At 42.1% G+C, this 16,426-nt stretch overlaps 2 protein-coding genes across 5 annotated transcripts in view; both read right to left on the reverse strand.

Moving 5' to 3' along the window:
• Positions 1-241: 241 nt before the first annotated feature.
• On the reverse strand, positions 242-11,236 carry LOC117531906 (transforming growth factor-beta receptor-associated protein 1-like). Its single transcript, XM_034195096.1, is given in 13 exon segments — positions 242-1,010; positions 1,084-1,505; positions 1,584-1,728; positions 1,811-1,943; positions 2,092-2,205; positions 2,207-2,235; positions 3,105-3,162; positions 3,322-3,669; positions 3,751-3,833; positions 10,340-10,494; positions 10,597-10,791; positions 10,884-11,043; positions 11,080-11,236. Coding segments are annotated over 12 exon segments (1,986 nt in total). The 5' UTR covers positions 11,029-11,043; positions 11,080-11,236; the 3' UTR covers positions 242-851.
• A 2,095-nt stretch (positions 11,237-13,331) lies between these two features.
• The window catches only part of fhl5 (four and a half LIM domains 5), a 29,731-nt gene continuing 26,636 nt past the window's right edge, over positions 13,332-16,426 (reverse strand). For 3 of the 4 annotated variants that reach the window (XM_034195468.1, XM_034195469.1, XM_034195467.1), the window contains exons 4-6: positions 14,522-14,691; positions 14,159-14,345; positions 13,332-14,042 (exon numbers count right to left, since the gene is read on the reverse strand). In XM_034195468.1, the coding sequence (XP_034051359.1) occupies positions 13,891-14,042; positions 14,159-14,345; positions 14,522-14,691 (509 nt within the window). In that variant the 3' untranslated portion in view covers positions 13,332-13,890. The remainder of the gene's footprint in view (positions 14,043-14,158; positions 14,346-14,521; positions 14,692-16,426) is intronic. The other variant, XM_034195465.1, reaches the window with a different exon arrangement.

A 16,426-nucleotide genomic window follows, 5' to 3' on the forward strand; every position in this document is an offset into this window, starting at 1 on the left:
TACAGCCCCATTAAGCCCCATTGCTGCCAATATCCTCACTCAGTGATGCGTCCTCATTGGGTTCAGTGCTCCATATGCGGCTCTAAAGGAGTTTGTGTGTCATTTGGAATACACACTGTGATGTTGGGTGATGACCCAGGCATGCATTTGGTAAAACTGTTCTCTGACTTCATGTTCCTTACGCAGACATGTCATTTGGCTCTATTGTAAAACTGGTTTCTAACAGAAATGTCGCAAACGCTGCACTTCCCCACAGTGTTTACTTTTTATTTTTAAACCTGTAATTGTGATTTATTTTTAATCACAAATGTATATTAATGCATCCGCTGTGTCTCGTGTTCATCCAGCTGTTGACCTGCTATTTCCAGCTCTGCAGACAAGTTTACAGTCAGTGGAAACCATGATGGTGAGGATGCATATATACAGTGGCGGCGGACGCTCACATTCCCTTTAGTCTGCAGGTTGACCACAGGTGGTTTCCATGTTTTCCACTGACTGATCACTGAATACATAACCCCTCAGAGTCCTCCACAAGTCAGTTTGCAGCTCTTTCTGTCTACAGATTCTGTAAGAAATGGCCCAGACACGCCGTTCCCAAAAACTGCACCATTTGCTCTTTCGCATTTCAAAACTGGTTATTTGCACAATATATTTTCTTTTTCCTAATTAGGGAACATGTCTGGTCCAAGGTCCATGAACTGACTCCTTGTAAGTGAGTGCACCTGGATGACACAGTCTAATCTTGCAAAATGATCAGGCAAGAGGCACACACTAATCCAGCTGGAAATGAATGTGATTCTCGAGGGCGTGGAGGCGCTTGTGCACACATTTTTGTATAAACAGCCAAAACTCTATTGGTGTGTCTGTGATGGTGAACATCCGGAGCAGTTCACGTGCATCATCTCGCCCTGCAGGCTGCGGGCAAACACCACCTCTGTAAGCTCTCTCTGGCAAACCGTACACACCTGACCCGTGTCCATTCTGAACTTCGTATTGGAGGCCTGCTGCATCTGCGGAGCAGAAAATGAGGTTTAAGGAGCAGATCTTAACACCACAAATGAGGAAAACTGTGGAAAAACTCACCCACATCACTTTGTGCCTCAGGAGCTCCACCTGCACCAGAGCCTTTTGCAGTTTCACCATCCGTCTCTGGTGCAGAGTCGCCCTGAGGGATCCATGTAGGAACTGCGAGAGCAGCTGAATAGACCAGGATCCGGGCAGGAGCTGCAACACTGCCTGTGCTGGAAACACCTGAGGGTTGTTGTTGAGCAGATGTATTGCAGCGGTGCTCGTATCGAATAAGCTCAGGTAAATGCCAAGCAAACTAAGCAGCAAGGACTCCTTGAAGTGCACGTCCTGATCCTCGGCAACCCTGTAGCAGTAGGCCTCTGCAGCCTGGGGGTCTCGCACCTGATGCACAAGCACCTGCAGAGCCGGGAAGTGGTTCCCTGACCTACCAAGAAGGATGGCTGCTTCTGTGTGGAAGGGTGTTGTCTTCACTATCTCTGTGATAACAAAAAAATGGACTAATTCATAAACCTTTGATTGAACACCGATACGTTGTTTTGATAAAGTAATCACACCGTATACAGTGGTGATGTCATAAAAGACTGAGCCCCACAGCAGTCGCTGTAATTTCTGTCTGGTTGCCGTCAAACCTGCTTCCTCTCTCGCTTGCAGTGCTTGAGCAACATATGCCAGAGCCAGACAACTATGATGACTTTGTTCCTGTGGGCAGATTACACCAATCATATGTCGGTGGATTTTACATCATTTGCATGATATTAGATTCATTAACTTGTTTAGTCACCTCACTGTCTAGGTCGTTAACTAAGAACTCCACATATAAACACAAAGCCACCGGGTACTTCTCTAAGAGATCAAGGACGTCTTGTGACACCAGCTGGTTGTCTGGGGATCGCTTGGTGAAAATCTGAACACCTCTCTTTTAAAGTTACAAGAAAGTTTCACAGTTAATAATAAAGATACACTGAAGGTTAAAAGGGTCACAGTGGGAGGCAAAAATATTCAGTGGCAAAGATGCATTATGCAGCTCTGCCCTCTGCAGTTGGGTAGCAATCATGAACACGCACCTCTTGATTTCTTTGGAGGGTCCAGTCTGCAAATGTCCACACTACACTGCTGTCCCGCAACTGAGTGAGAGTCCACACAATGTGTCCGTATGCATCTGTGCAGGACGTGTCTGTGGTTTCCATCTGCAGTCGTCATCCAAGTCTGAAACAATATACTGGGTTAAAATGCTCTGGGTTTCTGCGTGCAATCAGTATTCTGCATATGTGAAGCTTTGGCATTGGCGGCTCTCGGGTGGGGCTTCATAAAGCTGTAGCCACCCCACAAATAATTTTAATAGTCCAACCATAACCCCACCATATGTGTCTTGATATGCATGTGCAATTCTTCACCCCATGATTTTAGCCTTGTTGACTGATTGGTATTGAAGCTTCCAAGTTGGCTCCACTTGTGTAATACAAGCTGAATTTATTTTCTTTTTCACTGCATTTGCTTTATCATGCTAAAATGACTAAAATGTGTTGTGTCCTTATCAAACAACCACAATTAGGAACTACAATGTGGTGAAAATGTCAAACATTGTGAAAGAGAGAAGTACGTAGCATGCCATCGTTTGTTGTCAGCTGCGGGGTTTTTTTTTTTATTGTTCTGCTTGTTGGTATTACAAATTTGAATTTCTCCCTCATTTTTAAACAGCAGTTGGTATTAATAGTTCTAAACTGACAGTTCTGGGAAGCATGGCAGTGCAAGTATTTAGTGTGTCCGCCTCCCAAACAGAAGGATCATGGTTCACGACACCTCGTGATTCTCCAAGTACATCTGGAGTTGCGTCAGCAAGGCCAGTTGCTGATGATATTTTGCGGGATCTGTTGCGGTGTCCACTCCAAAAGCAAGAGTAGCCAAAAGAAATTATAATTTGTATTTATAGTTCTACTATTTGTGTCCTGTAGGGGTGAATTCACACCATGCATAGAGTTGAAAGTTGCTTGCAAAACACATAACCTATAACATGTAACCATGCCCCCCTCCCCCCAAACACTCTAAAGCCGCCCGTGAGTAGTGGGAATCAATACCTTTATAGCATCACAATCATTTCCGTGGCTTTGATATAGTGAACCTAATGCAAAAAATCTGAAAGGAAAAATATTACAGTTAGTTTATGTGTAATGCCACAAACGGATTCATTTTTCATTCAGTGAAATCCATTGGCAGGCAGCTTGTTATGCAACAAATTTCATTTATGCATGATGTTGACAATTATGAATACAACACATGTTCATTTGTTATCACCTGTTATGTTGCTCCAAAACAGGAACACAGTGTTCCAAACAGCACATGTTGGGACCAGTCACAAGCCGTTGCAGTTCGCCAGTATCGCCTGTTACTGTGTACAGCCTCAGGAGGGCGCTGTCCACCTCCTTCATGCACATCTGACTGTGCTCCAGTCCTCGAACTGCTGAGAGAAAATCTCCAAGGAAATCCAGGTAATGATGAAATGTGTTTCTGTCCTCTTGTGAGAGCATGTGGAGATCTCTGTCCCTGCTCACCTCATCAAACCGGGATTGAAAGGGCTCGCAGAGACAAGATTCCATGTTTGGGTAAAGGCTGATGATTTCTCTGGGGTCCAGCTCACCTTTACTGGTCAAGTGGGCAACAAGCATTGCTTTTACATTTAGAAGTGAGATAAGATTCAGGCCTGGAAGGAGGTTTTGAACTTACATGAATAAACCCATAGCTTCTGAAAAAGCCTCCCTGTAGAAATGCACAAATCCAGCCAGACATGTGACAGACTTTTGCAGCTCCTGTTTGGAGAAAATACTATTTTAAAACATGGGACACATGACAGGGTTGCAGAATGCACAAAAATCACAGCAGACTGTCCAACACTGCACAGTGACGTGCTGCTTACAAGTGTGATAAGCTGGAGTGCTTTCTGGGATCTCTGGTGGACTGTTTATTAGCCATCAATGTCTTTCTGTTTCTTGTATTATTATTATTATTATTATTATTATTGGTAATTTATTTTAAACTTTCAATGATAGTTGAAGATCTATTGCGTTTACTCAGCTTTTTGTTGGTAACACTGGCATACAATACATCCAGAAATGATTCACATTGCTTCACTTTTTCCACATTGTGTTATGTTACAGCCTTATTCCAAAATGGATGAAATATTTTTCCTTAAAATTTGACACATAATACCCCATAATGACAATGTGAAAATTTTTTTTTTGAGATTTTTACAAATGTACTAAAAATAAACAAACTAAGAAATCATAAGTATTCACAGGCTTTGCCAGATGTTTCTACAGCTTAATGAGAGTCCACCTGGGGTAAATTCAATTGATTGGATGTGATTTGGAAAGGCACACATCTGTCTACATATAAGGTCCCACAGTTGACAGTTTATGTCAGAGCACAAACCAAGCATGAAGTCAAAGGAATTGTTTGTAGACCTGCGAGACAGGATTGTGTCGAGGAACAAATCTGGGGAAGGTCACATAAACATTTATGTTGATTTGAAGGTCCCAGTGAGCACAGTGGCCTCCATAATCTATAAGTGGAAGAGACTTGGATCCACCAGGACTCTTCCTATAGCTGGCAACCCATCTAAACTGAGCCACTGGGCGAGAAGGGCCTTAGTCAGGGAGGTGACCAAGAACTTGATGGTCACTCTGTCAGAGCTCCAGCATTCCTCTGTGGAGAGAGGAGAACCTTCCAGAAGGACAACCATCTCTGCAGCAATCCACCAATCAGGCCTGCATGGTAGAGTGGCCAGACGGAAGCCGCTCCTTAGAAAAGCCACATGGCAGGCTGCCTGGAGTTTGCCAAAAGGTACCTGAAGGACTCTCAAACCATGAGAAACAAAATTCTCTTGTCTGTTGAGAGAAAGATTGAACTCTTTGCTGTGAAGGCCAGGTGTCATGTTTGTAGGAAACCAGGCACCATCGCTACAGTGAAGCATGGCAGAAGCAGCATCATGCTGTGGAGATGTCTTTCAGCGGCAGGAACTGGGAGACTAGTCAGGATTGAGGGAAAGATGAATGCAGCAATGTACAGAGACATCCTGGATGAAAATCTGCTTCAGAGCACTCTTGACCTCAGACAGGGGTGACGGTTCATCTTTCAGCAGGACAATGACTCTAAGCACACAGCCAAGATATCAAAGGAGTAGCTTCATGACAACTTTGTGAATGTCCTTGAATGGCCCAGCCAGAGCCCAGACCTGAATCTGATTGAATATCTCTGGAGAGATCTGAAAATGGCTGTGCACTGCTGCTCCCCATCCAACCTGATGGAGCTTGAGAGGTGCTGCAAAGAGGAATGGACAAAACTGCCCAAAGATAGGTGTGCCAAGCTTGTGGCATCATATTCAAGAAGACTTGAGGCTGTAATTGGTGCCAAAAGTGTATCAACAAAGTATTGAGCGAAGGGTGTGAATACTTATGTATATGCGATTTTTTTTATTTTTTTTTATGAATTTGCAAAAATTTCAAAAACCTTTTTTTCATGTAATCATTATGGGGTGTTGTGAGTAGAATTTGGTGAGGTAAAAATTAATTTACTCCATTCTGGAATAAGGCTGTAACATAACAAAATGTGGAAAAAGTGAAGTGCTGTGAATACTTTCTGGATGCATTGTATGTAGTATAGCAGTGGAGTTTGATGCTCATTCGACATGCAGGAAAACTGAGGTTCTGTGTCACGGTGTCTTGTCACTGGAACTTTGACCTATGTTCAGAATTCTTAATTTTTTCCAGAAGAGGTGAATTTTCAGTATATTACTGCTGTAAATTTGTGAATCCTTTATATGAATATTGGACAAAATTATACTGATATTGGGTTATTGTTGTGTGTTGGGGGGTTTGGCTGGATGTTTTTGTTGTTTTCTTTTCTTTGCTCTCCAGGTGGTATGCAAACTGGTTTTTGTCTGTGGAGAAGGTGCTGGCAGAAGAGTCCTTCACCCTCATCAGCATTATTAGCTGCACCTGTGGAGGATGTTCACGTGCAAACTTAAAGACTTTCAGCTGAAGCAGATAATGAGATGGCGTTCTGCATTTAAGCCATGAGTGGTTCAAGCAGAATTGCCGGGAACTCGACCTTGTGACGTTCGTTTGTGAGACGCTGAGGACCGCGCCAGGGTTTGACACATCGTGCCTGTGATGGAGGACGGGTGAGGGACACATGCTGTCAGCACACATCAGAGGTGATTATTGTCTGAATGATTGTTAATAGTAATGTGGCATTTTGTTACGCAGTATATTTGAACATTGATGAGAATTGTGCAGTTTGCTTCTCACTGCCGTGGCGTACGGAATGATGATCCTCCACCTGTTGTGAGAAGCTGCTCATTTACATAAAGCTTAAATTCAGACCTGAATGTGTTGCTGATAGTGTGTGCCTCTGAAGGATATTTGTTGTAGCTCTGTTGACTTACCTCACCTTTTCCATCCTTCACAGAGTCAGTTTGTCGTGTCCACCTGGGGGGTGTCCAGAAGCGCCGAGGCTTCAATCCTTTTGGGCGCTGGAGAGCGCGCTGTCCTTCACTCCGCCAGACAAACCAAATATTTATGTTGTACACTAATTATTGCACTGGAGGGGAAATAAAACTGTTTTGTTTTTGGAACCGCTTTCTGGTTATTTAGCGCTGGGTTCAGTCAGACGTTGGTCCGCTCCTCAACCTGCGTCTGCACATAACAGTTATTTTAGGATCCAGACGTCAATGTCGACATGCACGCACATACACAGATGCCACTTGGCTTTTAATATATAGATGATCAAATTTTTCAACTCCATCAGAAAATGAAGCATTTTGCTGTTTGAATGCTGATAGGGCATCTAAAAATCCACAGCTGTTATAAAAAACAAACTCACTCTGATTTCAATGCAGTTCAAATTGTGGTGCCCAAATGGCAGAAGTAGGGCTTGTCACTAGTGTTTCCGTGTTACTAGTATTTAGATGTTTTGCTCAGTGTATGTGAACTGTAATTGTTGAAACAGAACAATCAAAGACTAAAAGTACATTTGCAGGGTTGCACTGAAACAGCACCAAACAAATATTTTTGTGGTAAATTTATAAGAAATGCGCGGGTGTCCTCATTCTAACATCCTATGACCTGTAACATTAGATATGGCACAGATTACACTAAACCTTAGACAACATCTGTTGCCCTCAGTTGTAGTCATCCAGCTGGAGCACACCTACAACAGCAGCTCACAGTAACATTCTCTCTGCTTCTGCATCCTGACACAAGAAGATAGAAGAAGGAACCTGTGAATAATGTAACTTTTACTCCTTTCTTCATTGTTACTTAAGTATTGCTTATCAAAACATTGTGATCCTAGTGTATTCACTTGTTTTGTCATGTTTCAATATTAGAGGAAGAAAAATCTGAATGTTTGGTGATGTAATGAAGCACTGCAAAAGTTCTGAAGTGTTCAGAAACAGTATTTCAACTTTGCCATCACTAATTTGCAGTAGTGAAGAAAAGTTTTGGTGTCATCCTTGGAAATGCCTCCTATCCTTTCTTTAGTTCCAGTTTTATTTTCCCATTCCGTTGTATATTGTACCCCATATTTACCCACAAACTGGGCAACATATTTTGCCACGCAGTTTACAGCCTAAAGGTGCTCAGTGATGTCCTGTTGTATGTGTTTTCTTTCATCATTCTTTCACTTGATTTTATCCATCTATCCATTTTCTATAGCCACTTACTCCAATTAAGGGTCATGGGGGGGGGGAGTTGATTTTAGCGTAATAAAAAAAATTCCCAGCGGAACCACCCTGATGTATTGGTTTAATATCTCATAGTTTCTTGTTTTATGAACAGTTTTAGATTGGAATTATGATCTTAAGCATGTGTAATAACTTGCAAACAAGAAAGACACTAGCAGTTAAAAAAAAAAAAGCAGATTGAATTTAAAGATTTAAATCCGGATCTGGATCTGATGCGGATTGTGGATTTTGTGGACATTTGAATTTAATATTGAAAAGCCCAATTGGTGTACATTTTGCATTATATCTCAATCAAAAGTACCTCAGTCACTCTCATTTTTCTGTTATGGATTTACCTACACCACCAAAATTGAATGGACATTCCAATTTTATGTTTTTGTCTGTCTTCTAGTTATCAGTCAGAAACCAAGTGCCAAAAAGCAATGACAAATTGTGCACAGCAGAGATAACCAATGTTCTGTGAAAATTGTCTGAAAAAGAATTTAGAAACTGAAAGAGTTGAAAAAACCTGACACCACCATAAAAAACTTTGATTCAAATGCATGAACTAAATACATACTCCTGACATTTGATCACATCTAATTTAGCTTAGGAAAAGTCACTTCTGACAGGCCTTTTTTTCCAAGGTAAAAGTTTTTGGAATTGGAAACTAGTGTTGGTGGAGGTTTGCATTCTTTTTGACATACTAATGAATAATGGCAGCACAGTGGCCGCTATCGGCGGCATGATGCTTAGTGGTTATGCTAAGTGGTGCTAGATGCCTCACAGCAAGATGCCTGTAGGATTGTTTCCTGCCCTTTCTGCGTGTGTTCCCTTCGGATGCTCCAGCTTCCTGACGCAGATTAGATGAACTGGAAACTTTAAATTGTCTGTAGGTGTGTGTGCGAGTGTGAATGTGTTTATTGTCAATATGTGGCGTTGTGATAGACTGGCAACCACCTCACGCCCAATGACTGCTGCTCCCTGTCACCCTTGATTGGAGTAAGCGGGTATAGAAAATGGATGGATAATGATGCTGTACTCTTATTACTTATATATGTTTTATATGCTTGGCTAAATAAGGAAATGTTACCGGTGTCGCAGCCCGAACGGCCCCCCTAAAAATCAGTCCCTCTGATGACGCGGGTCACGGATTAACACCTTGTTTCTGCTTCAAATTGCACACCAGTCATCATCTATCTCAGCAACCGATCTCTGAAGCTTTACAACAATCATTTCCACAAAAATTCAGAGTTATTTCATCATAAAAGGCGGCAGAAGCCATCAGAGCGCCATGGATAAACGAGCTACTAGCTGATGCATTCACTGCGCATCGGACATTTCAAAGCGTCAAGGAATTTCACCTTGTTTCTGCTTAAAACTGACTTTAGAGTGATTTAAGAGGTTTTACCTTTATCATCTGATGGTTAATCCATCCATTAATTGCTTTGGGTGAAGAGACTCCATCTCAGACGTGCTCCCAGTGCCACTGCTAAGGTTTTGGAGGCCCTAAGCATAACTGGTCAGGGAGCCCCCCCCCACACACACAAGTTCTACTCAAACCGTTACTATTTAATGTTTTAAATAAAAAAATATATATATATATCATTAGTAATGCTAAACAAAAATACCAAAACATTAAGATTTTTTGACAATTTTTTTTACCAAAATACCATGTTGTACCATTGTTCATAATAGGATAACAAGTGCATAAAATATGCATCAGTTTAGGTTTTCTCTTTAACTGTAAAACACTTCATTATATTATGTTATCTAGTATCCGGTGTATTCCATAATGATAGGAAAACTACATGAAACCATTATATTATATTAAATTATGGACACATAGAAAATTACCTAAATATTAAAATGCTCAATACTACACATCAAGCAAAACAGTGGTGGCATTGTGAAACCATACACAACCACAACAAATGCTAAAGTTTACCAGCAGGTGTCACCCTTTCCTTACCCTAAGAGGGAATGGAGCACTCTACAGTGCACTCTACTCTCTCATTTATTGGACTGGAAATCGTCACATCTGGCAACCCTGGTTAGGCGGCACAGCGAACAGAGAAAGACGCAAACAGGGCTGTACCATTTCAGGGAATCGGGGCGGGGGTGGATGGGGGCTTTATATTAGGCAAAAAAAAAAACTGTTAATTTGCCCCAATTAAGTAATGGGGTAGGGGCCTACACAATGTTTAAAGACAAAAACGATGGGCCTATTCATAAATAATTCATATTGATTTTGAAATGTAATAATTTCAACACATTTTTCAGTCAATTGGAGGCCCTGCAAACTAGTGCAACATAGTTGGTGCCCCACGCAGGCTGCGTAGTCTGCTTATGCTGAACGGTGGCGCTGTGTGCTCCTGTGGTCTGAAATGATGCATGCGCAGATGCAAAAGGCGGACCAATTTTTAGGAGCGGAGCGGACCGTTCAGTCTGCTACACCAGTATGAATGAACATGCTCACCCTCCAACCCATCCACTCAACTAAAAACCAAATAGTTTCTATGAGATATCAGCATTTGCAGTTGTGCATAGATTTGCTCCTCCTTGCTGTGCATCAGTAAACTGCTTTTTCACCTTGCATGAGTCACGTGGAATGTGGTTTTGAAGTCCATCCAGCAGCAGTAAAGCTTCCTCAACCCTCTTCTGGCCTACAAGTGCATGAATCTGCTCTTCCAGCTGCATGAGACACAGGCTAAAAATGGCGCTGTCCGTGAACACTAACACGCCATCTGAGGGGAGATTTGTGCATCCGAATCACTCAGTGTGCTGAACCCCTGAGAATGACTGAGACCAATCAGATTGTGTCAGTGGGTCAGTGTTGCCCGGTTTACCTGAAGTGGACAGCAGACCTTTTGCTCTGCTGAGGCTCACAGTCTGTTTGCACTGCTGATCCAACATGTTGTACACAGACAGCACTTGAGGGTGCAGAGTTACGATGTAAGGAAAACACACTGCTGCTGCCAGCACCTCCCGAGGCCACTGCAGGGGAGGGCGCTGACATATGCCTGCCTTCGTCACAAACATGCCTGAGGAGTGAGGACAGGGCACGGACAGATTGTCACAACAAATATCCTCAGGCTCTACAGATTTAACGTGGAAGTGATGTGAGACAACAAAGGGAGGTGTTTGATCGTTGCATCTTTGGTCCCAAAATACAAATTCCGATCATAGCGTTCAATGCACTGAATGCTGGATTTGTCCTTCTCTTTTGCAGATACTTGCTTTCCATATAGGTGTGCTTGTGTGAATGCGGTGTAGGCCATTGCGTTGATACAAAAAAAATAAATAAATAAAAAAAGAGAATCCCAAATCAAGTCTTTCTCCAGTACTCACCAGTAACACAACTTCCAGGTAGAATTTATGTCTAAAACCGAGCATTTGTTCAAAAATATACTAAAGAAGGCACTCCAACCTGTGCTCTCCACTTGTCCGCTTTGACCCCTGCACAACTACTACATGTGAAAAGTGAGTTAGTTCTACATCCTCATGACTGCTTCTTCACAGGAAATCCGCATCAGCATTTTTAAGCTCATCCTGGCACGTGAGAACACTTGCACAACCCATCCAGCAGCCTCATCAAGAAAACCTGTTTTGTGTTTAGTAAAACAATTGCGGACAGACATTTTTAGCTGTCCCCAGCCACAGTGAAGGGTACTCATGGCTTCTGCAAGAAGTAAAGTGGCACCTTTGGTCCACTGATAATGTACAAGTCATCTGTTCAGCAAACTGTGAATGATTCTTCTCATTTTTGTTCCCAGCGTGAATGAGTGGGGGTGTGACAAGGTCAAGCGAGAAAGGAAAATACAACAGAGATTTATTTTTACAGGCACTATTGTCTAAAGTGTAACCAATACGGGAAAACATTGTTATAAAAAGCTCTGCACTTATCACAGCAGGATCTGCCACAGTGAACTTTGTATCAACTGCTCTTTGAAGTTCTTTTAAAAGGGCCATATTATACACCTTTTCAGCAAACTGCTGTAGCTCAACAGATGTCTTAAAATAGGTATTAAAACTGGAGCCTAAAGAAATACTACACAGATAGTGAGGTACTTTACCCCCAAAAAACAGTTTTTAGGTGTCACAGATTCAATCTGTTTCCATGCTTGTGCCTTTAAATGGAAAGGAGCTGCTACCAAGGGTGAAAGTAAGCTGGAACTCAGTGGCGCCGTACCGGGAAGAGATATTTGTTGGGGCAGAGACATGTCACTTCTGGCGAAGTGGCAAATCCAAAGGTGAAATCGTACTTCCAAGCTTGGACTGCATTGATTGTCTATTGAAATCAGCAGGTTTTGTTTTTGTCTTTATTTTGCTTCTAACAGCCAGGTGATATCTATCACTGCCTGGAACGATGAGATTTATACACAAAGATGACCTGAAATGAACCATTGTACATTAAATCGACTTTATTGACGAGTCTGACCATGGAAGCAATCAAAAACCTTGCATTATCATTACTCTTTGCCACCAGCAGGTGGCAGTGCATTTTCCCTTTCTCTGTTATGGTTTGTCCCCTACAAAAGGTTGTCAATAAAGTCAATTTAATGTACAATGGTTCATTTCAGGTCAGCTTGGTGTATAAATTTCATCATTCCAGGCAGTGAGAGGCAGCTGGCTGTTAGAAGCAAACTACAGAGTAGTTCTTCTTGTTCTTCTGTCCTATTCAGTGGCAGACAGCACCATCTTGAGGTGCATTTACCTCCACCTCCTGAGTGATCGCTGAGATTTAGCAAAAGTTTAGCTTCTGGCAGCCATAGTCATTTGTTTAGATGCGCTGAAGCAATCCAGTGTCCTTTAGCTATTTGTTTTTGCACGATGTTTGATGGGTTTTGCAGCAGATTTGCAGGGGTCATGGTCTTATTCTCTCTTCACAGTATTGTACACAGTCTCCTCTGTTGCTCAGTATAAGCCTCACACTCTATAAGAGCATGATGAATACTGGTAGTTTCCATTTGATCACAGCTAGGGCAGACTGTTAGATGTTTATGTACCCTTAGAAAAAAAAAAAAAAAGAAGAGCGTTATTAAGTCCTGTGTGCCCTATCCTGAGACAGGCCAAGACTATTTCCTCTTTTCTGCTTCCAGCCAAGCAAACTAAACTAGAGACAAAATAAAACCAGCTGATTTCAACAGACAATCAATGCAGCCCGAGCTTCCCTCCAGGTGCTCCAGTTTCCTCCCACATTTAAAGACATGCAGGTTAGGTGAATTGTTAACTTTATAATTGCCAAGGTCTCCCTTGCAAAAGAAATCTCGATGTCAATGGGACTAATCTGATTAAATTAAAAATTGTAAATAGTTGTACAAAAAATACCTGAAGCATTTCCTGCATTTTAATGTAAATAGTTGTATATAACTTTGCTACATTTGTATATATGTTTTGGAAATTTACAATTTATATTTGCATTCAAGTTATAAAAATGGTATGTTAAACATGTTTGTGGTTTTCACAGTAAAAAACAACTTTTTTCTTAGTCAGATTTTATATTTTTGTGTGAATTTAGGTTCATGGTATTAATGTAGTATGTCACAATGTAAGAAAAACTGTGAAGTCACACAAGTGACATTGTGCTGAAAAAAACTGACACCAAACAAGGCAAAAGTAAACAGTTTTTTTTATGGCAAATTATGAAGGTAAAACCAAAAGTAGTCAAAAACACCCAATTATACCATGGACTCCATAGGGTAAAAGGGGGATTGCTGAAAATATAATAAAATGACCTGGACTCACCGGGGAGTCTGTGGACACCAGAGGGTTAATGTGTGAATAATAAAAACTGTAAATTAAATAGTATTATTTGCATAATCTGCTTGATTTGAACTGTAAGCGATAATCTATAATTTGACAAAGTGCTATGATATGCATTAAACATGCAAAGGAAATATTTTAATATTTGGAAAATGTGAATTTTCCCAAATGCATAAATCATATAAGCAATCAGTGGTGTTTAAGGCATATTTCTTTTAAAGGTATGTAGAAACGTTACATTTTGTGTGTAAATGCATGTGGACAGTGTAAGCGGACTATTAACAACAAAACCCTTGTGTGACATTTAATTAGTGAGCGCTCAGCATCTGTGTCAGAATATGAGCTCTGTGTGAAGGCTGTGGCTCTTGACCCAGAGGTCACTTTTCCCTGCCACAGTCGGTGCACAAGATGTTGTCGCGTTGGGTGAGGAAGCCGCGTCCCACCAGTGACACGGCGCACTGCATGCAGGTGAAACACTCGCTGTGCCACTGACGTTCTTCAAAAGAGATGTACTTTGCCCCAGCCAGACCTGTGCACACACACACGATCACACAACGGGTACTTAAATTTGAGAACTTCACCTGTGTAATCTAAAGTTTGCTGCATTTGAATTGTGTCAAAATGATTGAAAACCCGGTGACTCACTGGTGATGGGCTTGGTACAGCCCACGCACTTTTTTGCATAGAGGTTACTGAAGCATTCGAGACAGTAGGGGTAGTTTTCCCTGGAGGTGAAGCGCTGACCTGACAGCTGCTTTCTGCAGCCAATGCACAGGAAACACTCACGGTGCCACGGCTTGTCTTGGTAGGTAACCCCACCTGTTGTAATGGCCTTGTGGAAGAATGAGAAAACGCTAAGAACACAGGGATATTCTTTCAAATTTACAGAAAGCAGAAACACAATGACATTGTTGACGTCAGCCACAGTGTGAGTAACATGAGTCAGAGGTGTGTGTGGGTGATTCACTGCAATGGTCACATAAAACATTCATCTGGAAACCTTTATACCTTCTTACAAGCAGAGCACTGGTAGGCAAACTGCTTCTCGAAGCAGGCTACACAGTAGAACCCGGCATCTTTGGGGATGAAGGACTTGGTTCCTATTGGCTGTTGGCAGCGGTGGCACAGAAAGCAGGTCTCATGCCAACTGTTCCCCTTATATTCCATTTTACGGGCACCTGGCACAGAGAATATCACTATAGTCAGGTACCTTTGTGACAGAAATGTATTCTGCCTGAAAATAACACTGAACTATAAGCAAGGTGAAGACAAAGCAATCTCCATATTCATGGATATAGTTTTAGCGACAAAAGCAGCAACAAAAGCATCTTACTGCTGCTTTTCTCTACATGAGTGCAGAGAAAGCAACAGATGATTGGGATAAAAATAATCCTTGTGTTTATTCTATCCAATTGAAGAAGGGTCTTTATTGTTCGTACATACAATGACATTTGTCTTCTGCATTTGTCCCATCATAATTACAGTTAGATACAATCCAATTGGAGCAGTGGGCAGCCACAGTCTGGTGCCCAGGAACCAACTCCAGATGTTGAGATGCTGCCTTGGTCAGGGGCAATGAAAAGAGAAGACCCTAAATAAACATGGTTTGATGGTGTGAGGAAACCAAAGTGCCTGGACGATACTCATACAGACAAGGAGAGACCATGCAAACTCCACACAGAAAGGAACTGGGTATGGGTGGCACTGAACCTAAGACCTTCTTGCTGTGAAGGGAGAGTACTAACTGCTGAGCTGCCATGCTGCCAGTCACAGTACTAAGAGACACTTGAATCAGCTAATCAGGTTGTGGCAGAGCAGGGAGAGATGGAAAATGTGTAGAGTAGGTGGGAACCACTGCTACACACTATAATTTTCTTTCTTATTAAAGTCATTTTGGTGTGCTGGTTAAATGATAGGTAGTGAGACACAGAAGGAGCAGTCAAACGGGCCCTCAATTTAATTCAACCAAGAGTTAGGAAGGCCCCAGATAAATAAAATGAAGACCAAGACTGGGTGGTTTTTGCTCTTTGACACACAAAACTGCCAGTTGATATGATGAGTGGTAACTGGTGTCATTCATTCTATTGTCATATCAGACTGTCAGTTGAGTTCAGGAACATCCAAACATATTTCCCTCTTTTCTGGCCCTCGAGTTTTGTGGTTAAAGAATAGGTCAGGAGACACAGGATGAGCAGTAAAACGGATCCCTCAGTTTATCCAACCAAGAGTTAGGAACATCTCAGAGAAACAAAGTCGAGACAGATTGATAACGTACCCTCATTTTTATAGGAAAATGGGGCCTTGCTTCTGAGTGACTCAAGGTACATCTACACCAAACTGTTGATAAGTGCAAGGAAGCATTCCTGATTGCCCATCACTTGACGTCACTAACTGGCATCATTCATTCTTTTATCACATCAGGCTGTCTTGTTCAGTCACGAACTCCCAACATATTCACATCCCAACATATTCCCCTCCACACCACCCTTTTCATTCTACACCATGTAGTGTAAAAACATTACTACTCATAAAATAAAAGTGTAGAACGCAATACTAAAGTACCCTTGGTTGTATCAGCATGTAATCTTTGGAAGAGTGTGAAGAACTGATGTTGTAGGAGATGTTGACTGGGCTGTCAACATCTGCCAGTTGGAGAAGGCCCAACAGGAAACTGAAACAGGCTCACCTCCCCAATGGCTGCTGATCAATTTCTACCGAGCCACTATGGAGAGCCTTCTGACGTACTGTTGCCCAGTGTGGTTTAACAGTTGCAATGCAGAGGACAGGGAGAACCTTCAGCGGGTGGTGAGAACAGCCAAGAAGATCATCGGAACCACACTACCCCCCTTAAATGAGACATACATCAGCCGTTTCCAGAAGGCCTCTTCCATCGCAGGGGACCCCACTCACCCT

Source organism: Thalassophryne amazonica, chromosome 19 (assembly GCF_902500255.1).
Source record: "Thalassophryne amazonica chromosome 19, fThaAma1.1, whole genome shotgun sequence".
Classification (NCBI taxonomy): Eukaryota; Metazoa; Chordata; class Actinopteri; order Batrachoidiformes; family Batrachoididae; genus Thalassophryne; species Thalassophryne amazonica.